This window comes from Oncorhynchus masou, chromosome 31 (genome assembly GCF_036934945.1).
Source record: "Oncorhynchus masou masou isolate Uvic2021 chromosome 31, UVic_Omas_1.1, whole genome shotgun sequence".
Lineage (NCBI taxonomy): Eukaryota > Metazoa > Chordata > Actinopteri > Salmoniformes > Salmonidae > Oncorhynchus > Oncorhynchus masou.
Genome location: NC_088242.1, coordinates 84,953,603 through 84,973,762, shown reverse-complemented (window position 1 = coordinate 84,973,762; position 20,160 = coordinate 84,953,603). Strand labels below are relative to the sequence as shown.

At 41.8% G+C, this 20,160-nt stretch overlaps 2 protein-coding genes across 3 annotated transcripts in view; one reads left to right on the top strand and one right to left on the bottom strand.

Moving 5' to 3' along the window:
* The first annotated feature begins 255 nt into the window (after nucleotides 1-255).
* kcnn1b (potassium intermediate/small conductance calcium-activated channel, subfamily N, member 1b) lies at nucleotides 256-6,435 on the top strand. 2 transcript variants are annotated; one of them, XM_064953023.1, is made up of 8 exons: nucleotides 256-1,397; nucleotides 1,500-1,595; nucleotides 1,708-2,126; nucleotides 2,655-2,796; nucleotides 3,935-4,045; nucleotides 5,339-5,466; nucleotides 5,578-5,647; nucleotides 5,734-6,435. In XM_064953023.1, exons 1-8 carry the CDS (start codon nucleotides 576-578, stop codon nucleotides 6,013-6,015), a joined length of 2,070 nt encoding a protein of 689 aa, XP_064809095.1. In that variant the 5' UTR covers nucleotides 256-575; the 3' UTR covers nucleotides 6,016-6,435. The 2 variants fall into 2 exon arrangements, with proteins under 2 accessions (XP_064809095.1, XP_064809094.1); XM_064953022.1 differs by having other exon boundaries at nucleotides 1,708-2,156; nucleotides 2,634-2,796.
* Nucleotides 6,436-10,455: 4,020 nt separating this feature from the next.
* Nucleotides 10,456-20,160, bottom strand: part of LOC135524620 (polyamine-transporting ATPase 13A3-like) — a 62,072-nt gene continuing 52,367 nt past the window's right edge. The window contains exons 30-31 of the mRNA XM_064952325.1: nucleotides 17,977-18,069; nucleotides 10,456-17,116 (exon numbers count right to left, since the gene is read on the bottom strand). Of these exons, the coding sequence (XP_064808397.1) occupies nucleotides 16,904-17,116; nucleotides 17,977-18,069 (306 nt within the window). The 3' untranslated portion in view covers nucleotides 10,456-16,903. The remainder of the gene's footprint in view (nucleotides 17,117-17,976; nucleotides 18,070-20,160) is intronic.

Below are 20,160 nucleotides of genomic sequence, written 5' to 3'. Positions count from 1 at the left end.
CACTGGCTACTCCGAATGGAGTCGCTCCACCAAGGACATCTCCACCATTAAAAATTACACTTTCCCATCTGAGCAATCAAGAACTCCTATGCTTTTGTAGCCAGGTGGGTGGTACTCTTGAACTGCAGCGCGGAAGCCCACTCATGGCCGAGTGGCATGGGACCACGGTGGAACGTCCTAATGACAACTGTGGCTATGTTTGCTCTTCTCCTTGTACAAAACATGGTTCAGGGGTGGCAGGTTTCCAGCCACGATCAAAGCAGGGTTTCCTGAAGGACTGCTTCTCCACATTTTCTAAGGGAACTCCTCCTTCTCTGCAGTATACCCACTCCTATCCTCAGAACACCCTGGCCTCATCGTCATCCCAGTTTTTCACGCAGAAACCAAATCAAGCAGATCCCTCAACAGAGACCATTGATCACCAGCAGGATAATTTCAAATCCCGACGCAGAGGAAAATACTGGCTGAAGGAGAATAGTCAATGGCAGCAGACCCATAATCATTTCAAGCTTAAAGAGCATAACCTACCACCAGTATTGACTTCTGAAAAACCAGAACCTTCGCTCAATATACCTATGAAAGGCAATGAGTCAAGTGAAGTTAGGCAGCTCTTGGTTTTGTCTCAACCTCAGGACCAGCAGCAACCTCCCATAGAAACGCAACACCAATGGATGTTAAGGAATGGTGCGAATGAGGGTGGAGTACATTGTGGGAGCCAACAACCTTCCTTACACCAGCATCTACATCAAGACCCTGAATGGCAGCATTGTTGTGACCATTTTAGCACCCTAAAATGCCATCAGTCTTCTCTTTACCCATCCAGCAGCCCACGAGTGAATAATTCATCCGCGGCTACTAGCAACAAAAGCAGTGTTCACTCCTCTTCCAGTTGCCATCGGTGGCCTGAGAACCATAGTCAAGTGGGGAAAAGGCAACGACAAAGAGAGCAGAAGGTACATCCTCATACCAAAAAGGTTGGCCATGTTGGATCAATGACTTCCCTGCCCAAGAGCAGTGGCCCACTCCTTCCCGACACAGTTGTGACCAGCGCTAAATACAGTGGGGATGTTGGAAGACCCCCGAACAGCCTTGGAGCTTCGCCACCAAACCTTTCAGAGCTGGACTCAGAGAGACAAGAGCCCCTTCAGACACTCCAAAGGTCTGTCTTGGAGGAGGTGTTCTCGAAAGGCTTCAGCGAGAACAACAGTAAGGCCAACAGTGAAGGAGGAAGCGACACGCCACAGAAGAGGACCAAGGACATTGGCTATAGATTGAGCCAGCGTAAGGCACTCTTTGGAAAGCGCAAACAGTTGAGCGACTATGCCTTGATCTTTGGGATGCTTGGGATCGTCATCATGGTGATGGAGACGGAATTGTCCTGGGGGGTTTACACGAAGGTAAGAAATGTCTCTATTGTAGTGGATTGACCTCAAATAATGTAAGCTAGCATTGGTAAGACCAGACTGATTCAAAATCTAAATTGTCTGTCTTCTCTGCAGGAATCCTTATACTCATTCTCTCTGAAATGCCTTATCAGCCTTTCAACTGCTATATTGCTCGGACTAATCATGATGTACCATGCACGGGAAATACAGGTGATATGCATCCCCATCTCGACAATAATATTATAGTTTTCCCCCTTGCTCTTATTTCCCCATTGAATAAATCCCCTTGTTCGCCCTACTCTCCTTACACCTACACACACAGCTCTTCATGGTGGATAATGCAGCTGATGACTGGAGGATTGCCATGACTTATGAGCGGATCTTCCTAGTTCTGCTGGAGCTGCTGGTCTGTGCCATCCACCCCATCCCGGGTCAGTATGTCTTCACCTGGACGGCCCGGCTGGCCTTCACCTACATGCCCTCAGTAACTGATGCCAACGTGGACATCGTCCTCTCCATCCCCATGTTCCTCAGGCTCTACCTGATCAGTCGCGTCATGCTGCTGAACAGCAAGCTCTTCACAGACGCCTCGTCGCGCAGCATCGGCGCAATTAACAAGATCAACTTCAACACGCGCTTTGTCATGAAGACTCTCATGACCATCTGCCCCGGCACCGTGCTGCTGGTCTTCAGTGTCTCCTGTTGGATCATCGCCTCATGGACAGTGCGCATCTGTGAGAGGTACAGGCCCCGCCCCCAACACAGTAGGCTGTTCCACCAGCACTGTATCATTCGTACCCAGTAGATTTCACACTGAAAAAGATCCGTATTTGAGATCATGAGAGATTACAGCCTGAAGTTTGATTATGGCTTTACTTTGCCTTTCTGCTTGATATAGTTCATACATTTCTTTGTTTAATTATAGAAGATGTTAATACACTGTAGGAAAAACCCACTGAGCACAGACATCAATTCAATGTCTAGTTTGGATTAACATTTGGTTGTTATCAATTAACCAGGAATTTATCATGAAATCAACAACAAGAAAAACGTCACACTGTCATTGGATTTCGGTTAAAGTTGGGTGGAAAAAAGACAATTCCATTACGTCAGTGACTTTTTGCAAGTCCAATCAGTTTTCCAGGTTGATTTTACATCATCACACAGTTGTTGTTTTTTTTGGGGGGGTGGAAGCAACATTGATTCAACCAGTTTTTGCCCAGTGGGTAGATGTGTTTATTACAACAGGTATATTTCTTGTTCTTCCAGATATCATGACACACAGGAAGTGACCAGTAACTTCCTTGGGGCCATGTGGCTCATCTCTGTCACCTTTCTCTCCATTGGTTATGGAGACATGGTCCCTCACACTTACTGTGGAAAGGGTGTCTGTCTGCTGACTGGAATCATGGTATGTTTCCAACACATTCCCCATTGACAAGTGCCAAAAGAGATATTTGACATTCATGATGAGGTAGCTCTTGGGCAGGGTTATTTTATTTATATTTTTATTGTTGGACAAAAAACTAAAACACCATAAAATTAGCTCAAATTGACTTTCATTTTGGAAGTCTGTTCCAAAGTAATCCAAATAAAATAAAAAAAACGTCATATACACGTGTTTAGCTCCAATAGTGCAGTAATATCTAAAAATACACACAATCTAAAGTAAAGGAATGGAATTACGAATATATCAATATTTGAACGAGCAATGTCAGAGCGGCAAAGAATAGGATAGGATACAGTATACATATGAGATGAGTAATGCAAAATATGTAAACATTATTGTGTGGCGAGTGTTCCATTATTACAGTGGTCAGTGATTTCAAGTCTATGTATATAGGCCAGCAGTCTCTAATGTGCTAGTGATGGCAATTTAACAGTCTGAGATTGAAAAACAGCTTCTGTCTCTTGGTCCCAGCTTTGATGCACCTGTACTGACCTCACCTTCTGGATGATCAGTCAGTGGCTTGAGTGGTTGTTGTCCTTGATCATCTTTTTGGCCTTCCTGTGACATCGGGTGCTATAGATGTCCTGGAAGGCAGGTAGATTGCCCCCGGGGATGCGTTGGGGAGACCGCATCACCCTCTGGAGAGCCCTGCGGTTGCGGGTGGTGCAGTTGGCCTACCACTCGGTGCTGCAGACCGACAGGATGCTCTCAATTGTGCATCTGTAAATGCTTGTGAGGGTTTTAGGTGCCAAAAAAATGTCTTCAGCCTCCCGTGGTTGAAGAGAGGCTGTTTACCTTCTTCACCACACTGTCTGTGTGGGTGGACCATTTCAGTTTGTCAGTGTTGTGGAAGCTTTCCACCTTCTCCACCGCTGTCCCATCGATATGGATAGCGAGGGTGATCCATCTGCTATTTCCTGAAGTCCACGATCAGCTCCTTAGTTTTGTTGACTATATTGTCAGATTCATGGTATATGGTCTGATATACCATGGCTGTCAGCTAATCTGCTTTTAGGGCTTGAACCATCCAGTTTATGATATTGAATAAATCATATATAACGACTCTTGAAAGTATTAGTGCCTGTGTCTTTCTCTCAAGGGGGCCGGCTGCACTGCCATGGTGGTTGCTGTAGTTGCGAGGAGGTCAGAGTTGACCAGAGCTGAAAAGCACGTTCACAACTTCATGATGGACTCTCAGCTATACAAACAAGTAAGTGGACATTAGAGGTCTTTCATGGCTATAAAAAGTTGTGCCTGACCTGAACCCCGTGGATTATTTCATTTGAGTCATTTTAACCCCTTTTCCCTTTGTCTCATCGCTGCAACTCCTCAATGGGCTCGGTAGAGTCATGCGTCCTCCAAAACATGACCGACCAAGCCACGCTTCTTAACACCCGCTCGCTTAACCGAGAAGCACTAATGTGTCGGAGGAAACACTGTTCAATTGATGACAGAAGTCAGATTGCAGGCAACCGGCCCGCCACAAGATGTCGCTAGAAAACGATGAGCCAAGTAAAGCCCCCCCGGCCAAACCCTCCCTTAACCCGGACAACTCTGGGCCAATTGTGCCTCGCCCTATCGGTCTCCCAGTCATGGCCGGTTGTGACACAGCCTGGGATCGAATTCCAGGCTGTAGTGACGCGGCAACACTGCGATGCAGTGCCTTAGACCACTGCGCCACTCAGGATGCGGACCTGTGGATTTACTACCCAAACCTGATACATACCTGATTTTTTTTTTTAAATAAATAGACATTATAAAAAAAGATAATGCCCCCAATCAGCAACCCAATAAGCAAAATGTTGTTGAAAAGGAGTATTTGTCTAATGTTGAAAGCATGTTCATTTTCAGTTCTAAGTGCAAGTTTAAAGGCCCAGTGCAGTCAACAATATGATTTTCCTGTGTTTTATATATATTTTCACACTATGATGTTGGAATAATACTGTTAAATTGTGAAAATGATAATGCCCTTTTAGTATAAGAGCTGTTTGAAAAGAAGGCCTGAAATTCAGTCTGTTTTAGATGAAGTTTTGGCCTAAATATATAATAATAATCATTCTATTAAAGTTAAGTTACTATCCAATTAGTAGAAGGCTTTCGAAGTAGTCCATTTTCTTCTTCTACTACTTCTATGAGTTGGCAAACAAACTGAAAGGGTGCACACTGCCACCTGGAGTGTGTTTGAACAGGTATAAAGCCAAGGTTGGTGATTTACTTCCACTTGCAGTTATGGAATGTTTCCTCACAAGTATAATTAATTGGCTGATCTCTCCCGGTGACCTGGATGGACTTATTTAGTCATCCATTAACCCATAGGAAGCCCCACTCAGTTACCTACTTCAAAATGGTGAAAGTCCTCAATGGCCATGCTAACAGGCTTTTGGGAATTAGTGTCTATCTATCTCTATGGGCAAGACAGACTCCACTGCTAGGGCAGTCCATTATGACAGTCTGCCATGTCAGCCAGTCTTTCATGTCTCTGTTTTCTGGAATGTTCCCAAAGGTGAAAAACACAGCTGTCAATGTACTCAGGGAGACATGGCTGATCTACAAACACACGAAATTAGTCAAGAAGATCGATCACGCCAGGGTACGCAAACATCAGCGGAAATTCCTGCAAGCCATTCACCAGTAAGGACTGTGCCTTTTCAAACCGTTGTTAAATAAAGATGTATATTTGTGTGTATGTTACACTGCCTAAGTTAACCCTTCCCTTTTCCCTCCATCTCCCACTTCATCTAGATTGCGCAGAGTCAAAATGGAACAGAGGAAACTCATCGACCAGGCTAATACACTTGTGGATCTAGCCAAGGTGACTAAGCACCTTCATCATCTCTAATTGATAGATTTTTTTCTAAACACTGATTATGAAAGTTTGACACCGTTTTTGCTCCACAGACTCAGAAAATGATGCATGATCTGGTGTCTGATCTGCAGCGGCGCAGCAAGGAGCTGGATAGGAGGATCGGTAGTCTGGATGACAAACTGGACTCCATCCTAGTCAGTCTGCAGACCCTACCCAGCCTGGTCTCCCAGGCCGTCACACAGCAGCACAGAGACTTTCTGGATGGCTTGGCCCCCTGTGTTCAGACAGCCTCGAAGGGCTCCGAGGACAATTGGGTTCCCACCAGGCGCAAACGTTCCCCCTACACTGCACCACAGACCATATCTTACAGCTGACAGCCTGCCAGCGCCATCTCCACTGTTGTGACCTCTTATTATGTATTTATTTAATATTGTATTTGATACTAGCCAGGGACATTCTAGCCTATGTATGAATTTGAGATTGGTTCGATATCTCCAGCACCATCCCTCAGCTGTTTACCAAAACAAGTAACAGGGTGGCCGATTTGAAGGTTTTCAGAATCCCAAATTCCTGCCTGTGTACCTGGGTCATTCTTGAATTGCGGTGGAATTTGGGTATGGCATTTTGGAAAACAATTTACTTAATTTGAGGTTAATTTTTATTTATTTGGGTGTTATATCTTTTGTAACACCAATGACACCAAATGATCAATGGAATTCTCAAACATGTCATACTAAAGTGTGATTAGCTAATAACTGTCTTTAACCCCCTAAAGTCTAATTAGTATAGTAAAAACATCCTAATAAAAAATCTGTCAGTTTAAGCTAGAGATATGTTTTTGCATTGGATGCGGCTCAATCCACCGCATCCGCCTATGTGGCAATTCCGCATCTGCGGTGATAGGTGACAGAGATAGGGAGGTGTTTGTCAGACCATGAGATGTCCCAAAAATTGGTCTTCTCACAAAATCGTGTTCTCCGTTTTGCTCTACAAGCGTCTTGGGACTTGTCTGAAGTCGATATACAGCCGATCTGCCAACGTCTGTCTGTAGTGTCCAAACAGTTTGGGCTACACACTAATATGACTCCTCTGTGGAAACAAACACGTTTTGCTCCAGGACACCCACAGGCCTCACTTGTCTGAAGATCCCCCGGTACCAGTTGAAATAATGAATGGAAGTACAGTTTGTAGACACCTACTCATTCAGGGTTTTTTCTTTATTTTTACTATTTTCTACAATGTAGAATAATTGTGAAAACATCAAAACTATGAAATAACACATATGGAATCATATAAACAAATCAAAACATATTTTATATTTGAGATTCTTCAAAGTAGCCACCTTTTGCCTTGATGACAACTTTATTCTTTCAACCAGCTTCACCTGGAATGCTTTTCCAACAGTCGGCATTCCCACATATACTCAGCACTTGTTGGCTGCTTTTCCTTCACACCACAGTGCAAATAATCTCAATTGGGTTTAGGTCAGGTGATTGTGGAGGCCAGGTCATCTGAAGCAGCACTCCATCACTCTCCTTTTTGGTCAAATAGCCCTTACACAGCCTGGAGGTGTGTTGGGTCATTGTCCAGTTGAAAAACAAATAAAAACCCTGGAATGAGTAAGTGTGTCCAAACTTGACTGGTGCTATATATTTGGAGACTGTTTACTGCCAAAAATAAGGGGGTTAAATATGTGTTCCCTGATCTCAGATATAGGACATACACTTCATCAAACTTCCTTTTTATATATTTATATATATGACTTTCTTAAAACAATTCCCCCTCCCCTGGCTTAGATTTATGGGTTAAGGCCAGGATTCAATCAGATTAGTGGTAACAGTGTTAGCCAACAAACGCATAGCTTTTCATTGCCTTTGTTTAGATCATATCGGTGGTGTAACTGCGTCAGAGACGGTAAAGTAAGCGAGACACCCCACGCCCTCATTTTTTCAGGTCGGGTCGCCACTATGGTCTACCTATTGGCCCCGGGAAGGGGGTGCCAGGGCTGGCATTATGGGCGGGCCTTAGGGGGCCTGGCCTGCCCTACCGTACCTTCTTGCCCATGCAAATAAAATATTGATAATTTATTTGACCGAGACGCACGCCAACAGAAAGACACATCTCAGTTAAAGCATCAGAGCAAGTAAAACAGCGCCCCTCTGTCTCAGTATGTGTAGAACATGTATCTGATGCTGCCTGGACCAAAAGAGTATGGCATGTCATACTATTTCTGGCCAGACAGCATCAGATACATGGGCTACATATAGAGGGGTGCTGTTTCGCTCGCTCAGATGCTTTCTCCAGCGATATACTGTAGTTTCGGCAGAGAGGAAGAGACGAAGGGAGAGGGCTAACTCTCGTCAAAATATGTCCAGAATAAGCCCAATGCATTTATATGGGAATAAAATGCAGCCCTAAACTTGTCACCTGCCTTCCCGCCTTTAGGACAAATACTCCCATTGTTAGGGCAGACATGAGCATCTCGTCATTATATACAGATCTCTGGATTAAGCCTCTTGCAAATTGGAAAGAAAAGTTGACCTGGATTCAATCCAATCACATTTTGTCTCCAAAATGTACCTTTTGAAAAGGCAATGTTAACGCATTCACGGAGTCTGCATTCATGGTAAAGGCTGCATGCCTGCTCAATCAGAAATTAACTGTGTCAACTAAGCATGATTGGATTGAATCCCGGCCTAAAGTTGAAGTGTTACAGATTCCACGATAGAAATGTAAAGGTAATTTCCAATTAAGCCGACATATGCAGCCTTTACTGTGAATGCTGTCTCCACTAAAGCGGGAACATTGAAATTTCAATTTCAGTCACTGATGATGCGGATTAAATAGAGCCCTACATTTCTGCTCTGTTTGTATGGGATGTGCTATTTTCCAGAATTTTGACTACATAATGTAGCCTACGGTTCTCAGCAACTAGGCTAAAATGAATAATATTGATAACATTTAAATATTTTTAGCTCCTGATGTGTTAAATTATTCACTTTTTATTACTAAATCAGACAATATTGCACCAGGGAATTTATGGAAATGTGTATTAATACCATAATCCCGCTTGTTTTATCAATGTTAAATCCATGCGAGATATGGTTCTGGGTGCAAACATTATAGTGTGCAACATGCTATGCTGAAGAGGTTCCCAACTTTGGGACAATGGCTTGAACAGGCACCTCGACAAGTTCATCAAATAGTACTATAGAGAAAGGTGCTTTACACTGTACAAAAATATAAATGCAACAATTTCAAAGATTTTTCTGATGTAACAGTGTTGCTTTCGTCCCTTTCCTCGCTTGAGCCAGGGTCCCTCTAAACACATCAACAACTGCCTCCCACAAAGCATCGTTACCTATCGCTCCACAAAATCCTCAGCCCTTGCAGAGCAAGGGAAACAACTACTTCAGGAGCAAGTGACATCACCGATTGACCCGCTAACTAGCTAGCCATTTCACAGCAGTTACACAGTTACGGAAATAAATTCATTAGGCCCTAATCTATGGATTTCACAACTGGGAATACAGATATTCATCTGTTAGTCACAACTTTTTATTTTAAGTAGGGGCATGGGTCAGAAAACCAGTCAGTCTGGTGTGACCAACACAAAGATTCATCAGGCCGTTGATTGTGACCTCTTCAATGGAATTCTGTCCCACTCCTCTTCAATGGCTGTGCGAAGCTGCTGGATATTGGCGGGAACTGGAACACACTGTCTTACATGTTGATCCAGTGCATCCCAAACATGCTCAATGGGTGATATGTCTGGTGAGTATGCAGGCCATGGAAAAACAGACATTTTCAGCTTCCAGGAATTATGTAAAAGTCCGTGCGACACGGGGACATGCATTATCATGTTCAACCATGAGGTGATGGTGGCGGATGAACGGCACGATAATGGGCCTCAGGATCATCACAGTATCTCTGTGCTTTCAAATTGCCATCGATAAAATGCAATTGTGTTTGTAGCTTATACCTGCCCATACCATAACCCCAACACCACAGAGCACTTTGTTCACAACGTTGACATCAGCAAACCGCTCGTCCATAGGATGCCATACACGCTGTCTGTTGAAACCGGGATTTATCCATGAAGAGCACACTTCTCCGGCATGCCAGTGGCCATTTGTCCACTGAAGTCGGTTATGAAGCCAAACTGCAGCCGGGTCAAGACCCTGGTGAGGATGACGAGCTTCCCTGAGACGGTTTCTGACAGTTAGTGCAGAAATTCTTCGGTTGTGCAAACCCACAATTTCATCAGCTGTCCGGGTGACGTGTCTCAGATGATCCCACAGGTGATGAAGCCAGATGTCGAGGTCCTGGGCTGGCGTGGTTACACGTGTGGTTTTGAGACCGGTGGGACATACTGTCAAATTCTCTAAAACGACAGAGAAATGTACATTCAATTCTGTTGTAACAGCTCTGGTGGACATTCCTGTAGTCAGCATGCCAACTATATGCACCCTAAAAACTTGCGAAATGTGTCATACTGTGTTGTGTGACAAAACTGCACATTTTAGTGTGGCCTTTTACTGCCCCCAGCACAAGGTGCATCTGTGTAATGCTGTTTAATCTGCTTCTTGATATGCCACACCTGTCAGGTGGATGGACTATCTTGGTTTAGGAGAAATGCTCACTAACAGGGATGTAAACAAATTTGTTAACACAATGAGAGAAATAAGCTTTTTGTGTGTTTGCAAAAATGTATGGGATCATTTATTTAAGCTCATGAAACATGGAACCAACACTTTCCTTTATATTTTTGTTCAGTATACTTTAACCTGAAAAAGTAGTCAAAAACATAGGTGTTTATTTGACAACCACATTTATTGAAAATGAAAACTAAAGAAAATTAGAAATACAATACTAAGTAAAGAAATACAAATAAATAACAAGTACAAAAATTTGCTAAGTAATTTACGTTTACAAAAGTTTTTTTTTTCTTTTTCAGAGAAGCCTCTTAGAGTTTGGGAGATTGCTTGTTGTGCTACCAAATCCAATCTACATACAATAGAACTGTAATAAAATGTTTACCAACAGGATTGTTTTTTAATTCAGTTAGGTAATTAACTTCATTGTATTTCTTGATTTGTTACAAATACACATTTCCCTGAGGAAACAATTCCACTGGAAGTTCAGACTCAGTGTCTGATATGTTCTAAATGCCTCTTAATGGTTTGTTTCAAACACTTAAATAAAAAGCAGGTGATTAGAGATGTCAACAGGTGGTATAATGTACCTTAAAAAAAGAATTTCAACATACACTTAATCGCTTTGATTTAGCAGATTCTTTGTAAGTGAAGGGGAAAATGAGGAAGCATACTAACTATTTGCAAGTTTTAGGGTAATCATCATTGATTGAAAGTTGAAGCATTAAGGTTAGTCTGAATCATTCCCCTAGCAGCAAAATTATCCCTTCTAGACAAGAGAGAGAATACCGGTTGCAATATCCACAGCAATGCACATTCTTCAGCCTGTAACATTGAGATTTGACAAAAAAGACAGACAGAGTATATAAAACTCAAAGCATGGTTTACACATTTAATGTGACAGGTGCTAGTGAAAATGAACATTGAGCTAAAAGGTCAGAATATTTCTGTCCAGAAACAGTGTTTGTTGAGCTGAGGTGCCAATATATTAATAGAATCCCTTATTTCAATCATTAGACTCATGGTAACCGTTTACAGTGAGAAGATATTTCTCACGACTAGATATTGGTCGTAGAGCACAGGTGTCAAAACTAATTTCATGGAGGGCTGAGTGTCTGCATGTTTTCACTCCTTCCTTGTACTTGATTGCTAAATTAAGGTTATTGATTAGTTGGGAACTGCCTAGGTCTTAATTGGACACAAATTGAAAGGAAAAAACAAAAAACATTAGACCCTCGGCCCTAGATGGAATGAGTTTGACACCCCTGCTTTAGATATAACTAGGCCCCAGTTTTTCCCTGGTTAGGTCACAAGCCCTATAGCAGGGGTATTTAACTTTCACCCTACGACACGTGTCCAACTCATTTCAGAGAGACCATTGTCTACAGGTTTGCGCTCCTCCCTTGTACTCGATTTATGAATTAAGGTCACTAACTAAACTCCCCATCGCCTGGTTGTCTAGGCCTTAATTGAATGGAAAAAATTAAAACCTGCAAACACTAGGCCCTCCACAGACGGAGTTTGACAACCCTTCCCTACGAGGTCCGGCGCCTACCGGTTCTGTTCTACCTGAATTAACAATGGAGAGAAAGAAGAAGAAAAAGGCTAACTGGCTTCGAGGTCCAAAGTTTAGTTTGAGGGCCCTAGTAGTATCAGACAATTGCACCTCAACATCATTGACTTAAATAATTATAGAAATGCCCAATAGACTCATGGTCTGATTCAGGAAGATAAACACATAGCATCGCTTGTTCCATAACATTGATAGTGACAAAACACTGGAAAGAAATCCAAACATTACAACAACAAAAAAAGTGTACAAACAACTGATTGTGACAAAACAGTACCGAGAGTAGAAAGCACCACTACAGCCCTTCGATATAAGTGCATTATCCATATTTCAAGCACATCTCTAAACAATGTTTTTGAAGGTACATCTAAAAACACATACTGTAAATGTACATTTTTTAAAATACAGCTAGTCCAATTTTCTTTGTATTATTAACATTAAAAAGTCCATAATGTTCCAGTCTGATTTGGAGGTGGGCTTTTTTGAACTTTCTGGAAACATGACGTGTTTACAACTACTTGAACATTTAAAATGTTTTTTACTCTATAATCATTCAACAAAAATTACATTTTTAATTTGAATAGCTAAATGTAAAATTGAACATTTTGTTCTGAAAATAAAAATTTGCATCTTGTACAGATATTTAGGAAAGATCCCCTCAACATAATTAAATACCAACACCAATGTAAATCATTATTCAGAAACATTGAGTAAATATACCTTTACTAAAAGCAGAACTGTCATGGATTCAATCTAGAGTTGGTTTGCAGAAACAGGTTAATTGTCACAGGAGGATGTACTCTTGTTCCTGGGTCATATATTGTCAATGACCAAAATTGCTGGATATTCCTGGAGAATGTGCTCTCTACTGTGCATTCTTTATACACCTGTGTCATATTGCCAACACTACAAAATCACCTGTGTCATATTACCTACACTACAAAATCACCTGTGTCATATTACCAACGCTCCAAAATCACCTGTGTCATATTACCAACGCTCCAAAATCACCTGTGTCATATTACCAACGCTCCAAAATCACCTGTGTCATATTACCAACACTCCAAATATCAGGAACAATATACACTACCGTTCAAGTTGAGTCACTTAGAAATGTCCTTGTTTTGAAAGAAAAACCCTTTTTGTCCATTAAAATAACAAAATTGATCAGAAATACATTGTGGACATTGATAATGTTGTAAATGAATATTGGAGCTGGTAACAGCAGATTTTTTTAAATGGAATATCTACATAGGTGTACAGAAGCCCATTATCAGCAACCATCAGTCCTGTGTTCCAATGGCACGTTGTGTTAGCTAATCCAAGTTTCTAATTTTAATAGGCTAATTGATCATTAGAAAACCCTTTTGCAATTATGTTAGCACAGCTGAAAACTGTTGTTCTGATTAAAGAATCAATAAAACTGTCCTTTAGACTAGTTGAGTATCTGGAGCATCAGCATTTGTGGGTTCGATTACAGGTTCAAAATGGCTAGAAACAAAACTTTCTTCTGAAACCCGTCAGTCTATTCTTGTTCTGAGAAATGAAGGCTATTCCATGCGAGAAATTACCAAGAAATGGAAGATCCCACATAACGCTGTGTACTACTCTTCACAGAACAGCACAAACTGTCTAACCAGAATAGAAAGAGGAGTGGGAACTGAGAAAGAGGACAAGTAAATTAGAGTATCTAGTTTGATGCCTCAAGTCATCAACTAGTAGCTTCAATAGTATCCGCAAAACACCAGTCTCAACGTCAACAGCAAAGTGGCGACTCCGGGATGCTGGCCTTCTAGGCAGAGCTGCAAAGAAAAAGCCACTTCAGACTGGCCAATAAAAAGTAAAGATAGGCAAAAGAACACAGGAACTCTGCCTAGAAGGCCAGCATCCCAGAGTCGCCTCTTCACTGTTGACGTTGAGACTGGTGTTTTGTGGGTACTATTTAATGAAGCTGCCAGTTGAGGACTTGTGAGACGTCTGTTTCTCAAACTAGACACTAATGTACTTGTCCACTTGCTCAGTTGTGTACCGGGGCCTCCCACTCTTTGTATTCTGGTTAGAGACAGTTTGCGCTGTTCTGTGAAGGGAGTAGTACACAGCGTTGTGCGGGATCTTCTTGGCAATTTCTAGCATGGAATAGACTGACGAGTTTTAGAAGAAACATTTGTTTCTGGCCATTTTGAGCCTGTAATCGAACCCACAAATGCTGATGCTCCAGATACTCAACTAGTCTAAAGAAGGCCAGTTTAAAAGCTTCTTTAAAATCAGCACAAGTCTTCAACTGTGCTAACATAATTGCAAAAGGTTTTAATGTTCAATTATCCTTCTAAAATGATAACTTTAATTAGCTAAAAATGTGCCATTGGAACACAGGAGTGATAGTTGCTGAAAATGGGCCTCTGTAGATATTCCATTTGAAAAGAATCCGCTATTTGCAGCAACAATAGTCATTTAGAACATTAACTATGTCTACACTGTATTTCTGATCAATTGTATGTTATTTTAACGGACAAAAAACGTTTCTAAGTGACCCCACACCTTGGAACGGTAGTGTATGTCTCGTAGAGATCTGGAAGGTTTGATCATGCAAATAAAATGTATAACTAGGACATCTGTTGTTGTCATTCCTGAAATTGAAGTGTGAATCTGAAAAATAAAACGAGTTAACACTTTGCCTTAATGGCCCAGTGAAGTCAAATGTGATTTTTCTGCGTTTTATATTTTCACACTGAGTTTGGAATAATACTGTGAACTTGTGAAAATGATAACCACTTAGTGTAAGAGCTGTTGGGGTGGAGTTTTGGCCTGCCTTGTGACTCCACCAGGTGGTAAATTAGTGAATAGACCAATAAGAAATAATAGCTCATTCTCAGTTTTCCCTGCACCACTCGGACCACTCCCAGCAAAATTGCTAAGAAGCCATTTTTGCTTAGAGCTCACATATAGCCTACATGAGATTATTATTATGGACAAAAGATCAAGACTATTTTTATTTGTCAAACTGCAGCCAAGGATGAATTATGTCACCAAAATAAGACCCTTGATATTTACTGGAAATAATTAAGCGCATCTACTTGCACTTTCACCACCCTTTGAAGTTCATCAATTATTTAGATCTGTAACATAAACTGCATGCTTTCCTGATGAGTATTAGTGGGAGGACTACAGGTCATCGCGTGACTCCAAGTTCACATCGATATGATGGTTACTATATCATAAAAGCATTACTATTTCCCCCGCATAATCATTTTTACTGACAAAAAGATCCCACCTTGTCTAGTGGATTTTGTTTTGTCGACATTTGGAAAGTTTACCGGAAAAAATGGTTTCCATCAGGCCTGTCATGACATTTTTTATCCGACATGTACTTTACTCGCATAAAAAGGTTGGATGTAAACCTGGTTAGTCAGGTATTTAATTGTTACCCAGAAATGATTTGATATTGAGATAAAAACAGCTGCATTGGACCTTTAACACCAAGTAAATACATCATATTTAAATATTTGAACTTGCATTCTTCGCGATACCTCTCAGTATTTTGTTTCCGGCAATTCTGACACACATTTGGAATGTCATCAAATAATATATTTACATCAGATGAACACAAACTAGGATCTCTGACGATATGTGACGACCTGCTACTATGAGGAGAAAGACTGGCTTATGACTGACTGGCAGAAAATATGACATGTCCAACACATCATGAGGCTGGACAGCAATGCACATGTTCTGTTATGAAATAAACTGTTGAGAAAATATATACAGTGACAGATTGTGTATTGTATCTTTGAGAATTTGGATAACAATGGTGGCTAGTGGGCGGAGATATAGGAGGACGGACTTGTAATGGTTGGAATGAAATTAATTAATCCATTACAATGAGCACGTCATCCTATATCGCTACACAGCAGCCTCCTCTGATGGACAATGAGTTTTAAGCCCTTTGATTTCTCTTTTGACTGTGTAGTGAGCAATGCTAATACAATACAATACATTCATGCTACCATGGCTTTAGTGGAGTATACATTGGTAGTACAGTATCTTGCCAGTTGCATGGTTGTATGGAGAGAGCGCACGCATACGGCTAGGTAATGAATTTCACAATGCCTCGCCCTTCACCATTATCATATCATTTTTTTTCTTTTTTAAAGACAGACCTTCTCCATGTGGAGCAACGCTAGCCCATGTGAGGCCAGTTTGACATGATTTTGCAAGTCTATTCGCCTTTGGATGGTTTCTACATGCAGGGGGGTGGGTTGCTGCTAACTGTGATTCCAAGCCGTTTGCATACTACCTCTTGTTATGCCTAGTTTCATAATACAAAAAGGTTCTGGTCCCTGTTCAGCAATATTAATACTACAGTACTGTTGGGTAAGCAGTAGTATTCCAACCACCATATAACAATGGCTAAACGGAGCTGGGTTCATGCACATCTATGCTTCAAGTCCCCTGTATGATAACCATGTTAGTGGAGATGGCTGGTGGCTGCTTACAAACAAAAGCAAAAATGCGAGGTCTGGAGCTCATGGAGGAATCACAGCAACATCAATTACAATTGTAAAAATCATTACCGTTTTAAGACTACGATTGGAGTTGTCAGTTCGTTGCATAGTTCTGCAAGGGTTAAAAAGCAGTGAGGCAATGATTCAACTCATAATGATGACACAGGGGTCTGACTCTGCCACAGGACCCAGCCTGTGGACAACATGGACTGCAGGTAGACCAGCTGAAGGCGGGGTGGATATAGAGTAGACCATACTGGGGGTGTATTTGGGTAGTAGACAAACCATTGTATACCAGGGGGTGGTGGCAGGTTGAGGGGTTTGGTTGGTTAGAGTTACGTAGACCAGCCAGGGTCTGAACAGTGTGCTGGATCTGAGCAGCAAAGAGCATGGAGAGATCCACACTACCATTTCTTCACCCCAAAATCCTTTTCTACAATCACCCCATCTTTCGCCTTGTTCTTTCCATAGACCACTGTTTCTTTTTGTCGGGAGTGTGTGTTTTTGCTTTAGCCAAGAGTGGGGCGGGGGGGTGCTAGGAGTCGGCCATTATCTGGTAGGAGGAGCCATTTTCAGGGGGGTTGCCGGGCAGTGGGTGCTTGGCCTCGGTGGTGGTGGTGGGTTTGGGGGGCCAGTCGGGGTCCACGCTAAGCTCCTGGGCCAGGTGCATGTAGCGCGCCTTGGGTACCTTCCTCCGGCGGCAGCACAGCCACGACAGACACTTGGCTCCCCAAAGGTCGATGCCCCCCTGGAAACAGCACGATAACAACAATGAGAAAAGGGCAAAGGAAACAGCAAAGAAAACAATGAATATTCCCCACTCATTCTCTTTCCAATTGATCCCTTTAAATTATAGATTTTTCTTTTCATGCCTTTAGACAGTAGAATGACATCACATGCTTATGTCACCACATGCACTATATAACCAAAAGAAGGTAGCGATGGGATTCAGATTGGTTCACTTTATTGCAGAATGCACATTGTTTTATAATGGATAATAATTGAGACAATTAAATAATTTCCTGGGGAACTTTCCCCTCAACAGAAAATGTTCTTAGGCCATTCAAATTAACGTCCAGCATTGCAATACGTTTTGAGGATTGAAGTTTTTCTGCCAGAGAATTACCTCAAAACAAGCAGACAAGCTAAGATGCTGCGGTTCAGAAAAAAGGTCATTGTGACTATTTGCAATTGGAAATGGGAGCCCATTTTCCCTGCTACATATGGAAGGAGGCCAAGAGTGACCATGTGTGGGACATACCAGCTAACCTGCAGTGTATACATACCTGATCTAGGCCATGCTATTTCCACTCTTAGCGGCTTACAGGAAAGCTGTGAGGTACATGCAACAGGGGGAGCTTACTGGAGCAATATCTGTACTACTGCTGGAGCTTTAGATAGGAGGGAAGACTGGGGCAATCTTGTTCCCAGAGGAGAGTAATAACACAGGAGACCCACCAGGGGGCAGAAGAGGGGCCAGAGCACAATCAGGTCTGCACATGCAAGGTCTGGGGAGGGTATATAGAAAGAAGGAAAGAAAGAAGAGGGGGGCACAGGGGGAGGTGAAAAGCGACGGTGGAAGAGAGGAGGAGCGTCAGATTTCCCAACCTGTGTTGTTGGAGCGGAATGGGTGGTGCCATAGCCGCCCTGCTTGTCTCGGCTGAAGACAAGCTTCCATAAGACGACGTCAAGGACGAGGGTCTATGGAATAATAGGCGCAGTGGGCAGGAAACAATTACAAAGAGTAGAGTGGCTACTTGATCACACAGCGTCTCTCAAGAAGATTTTGTACATTCGTTTTTTTTTAATAGTCAAACTATTGAAAGGACATTTAGGGTGATTTCAGGGCTGTGCCTTAGTCGTGATGATAGGCAAAAGGAGTTACTCTCAAAATAAATGAAAACAAATAAAGCGAGAGAGTGTTAACTTCATCTACAACAGAAGAACTGTGCTTTTTGGAATTTGTTGTGATGATTATGTTTTGTGACAGATCCGTTGCTGGTGATTATCCATTGAGTGTCATTGGCTGAGGAGTGAGAGGTTGTCAGCTTTGGAGAGAGCACCATCTTGTCACTGCTAAGCTGTTCTTGGGCTTGTGAGGCTCAAGAGGGGGGGATAAGAGCAGCACAGTAATACAGTGTCTGAAAGTATTCATACCCCTGGACTTATTCCACATTTTGTTGCATTACAGCCTGCGTTACAAATGTTTTCCCCCTCACCCATCTACACACAATACCATGTTGCACATTTATTGAAAAAGACATACAGAAATATCTATTTTACTTAAGTATTCACACTCTTGAGTCAATACATGTTAGAATCCCCTTTGGCAGTGATTACCCAGTGTTTCTGGGTAAGTCTAAGAGCTGTGCACACCTGGATTGTACAATATTTTCCCACAGAATTTTCTAAATGATTCAAGTTCTCAAATTGTTGTGGATCATTGCTAGACATCTATTTTCAAGTCTTGCCATAGATTGTCAAGCAAATTTAGGTCAAAACTAACGCGGCCACTCAGGAACATTCACTGTCTTCTTGGTAAGCAACCCCAGTGTAGATTTGGCCTTGTGTTTTAGGTTATTGTTCTGTTGAAAGGTGAATTCATATCCCAGTGTCTGGTGGAAAGCAGACAACCAGGTTTTTGCCTGTGCTTAGCTCCATTCTGTTTGTTTTTTTGTTTTTTTACTTTTTCTTCTTTTACTCCAGTCCTTAATTATTACAAGTATACCCACAAGATGCATTGGAAATATAGAGAGTATTAGTTTGCCCCAAACACAACACTTTGCATTCAGGACCAAAAGTGAATATCTTTGCCTCATTTTTTGCAGTATTACTTTAGTGCCTTGTTGCAAACAGGATGAATGTTTTGGAATATTCTGTACAAGCTTCCTTTTCACTCTTGCAAATAGGTTAGTATTGTGGGGTAAATAAAATGTTGATCCATCCTCAATTTTCTCCTATCACAGCCATTAAATGCAAACTGTTTTAAAGTGACCATTGGCCTAATGGTGAAATCCCTGAGCAGTTTAATTCCCCCCCTGTAACTGAGTTAGGAAAGACACCTGTATCGTTGTATTGATACACCATCCAAAGTGTAATTAATAACTTCACCATGCTCAAAGGGATACTCAAAATCTGCTTTTTGTATTTTTACCCATCAACTAATAGGTGCTCTTCTTAGCGAGACATTGGAAAACTGTGGTTGAATCAGTGTTTGAAATTCACTGCTCGACTGAGGGACCTTACAGATAAACTGTATGTGTGGGGTAGTCATTAACAAATCATATTAACACAAGTACTACACACAGTGAGTCCATGCACTTATTAAGCACATTTTTTATCCCTGAACTTATTCAGGCCATAACAAAGAGGTTGAATACTTATTGACTCAAGACATTTCAGCTTTTCATTTTGTATTAATTAGTCAAAATAAACATAATGCCACTTTGACGTTATGGGATATTGTGTGTAGGCCAGTGAAATGTTTTCTTCTCTATTTTAAATTCAGACTGTAACAACGTGGAAAAGGTCAAGGGGCGTGAATACTTCCTGAAGGCACTGTAGTGCTACTGCTCTACCCTGCAGGGTAAGCCAGGGACATTTTCTAATAGTAAATCACTGGTAAGCCATTATCATTGGGCCACAAATCTTTAGGTCATCATTTTCTGACACCTGGAGATTGAGAGAGAAAAGGAACTAGGTGTGTAACCAACCACCCATTAGGTTGAATGAGTGGACTACAGTATAGCAGTCACTGTGGTGATTGCAGGTTGTATTTACAGGTAGGAATTA

Bases quoted from the DNA above. Each gene is read 5' to 3' on its own strand.
- kcnn1b (XM_064953022.1), top strand. From the start codon at position 576: ATGAAAGGCAATGAGTCAAGTGAAGTTAGGCAGCTCTTGGTTTTGTCT. The intron at 1,398-1,499 runs GTAAGAAATGTC...TCTTCTCTGCAG, and splicing joins CCTGGGGGGTTTACACGAAG to GAATCCTTATACTCATTCTC. The intron at 5,648-5,733 runs GTGACTAAGCAC...TTTGCTCCACAG, and splicing joins CACTTGTGGATCTAGCCAAG to ACTCAGAAAATGATGCATGA.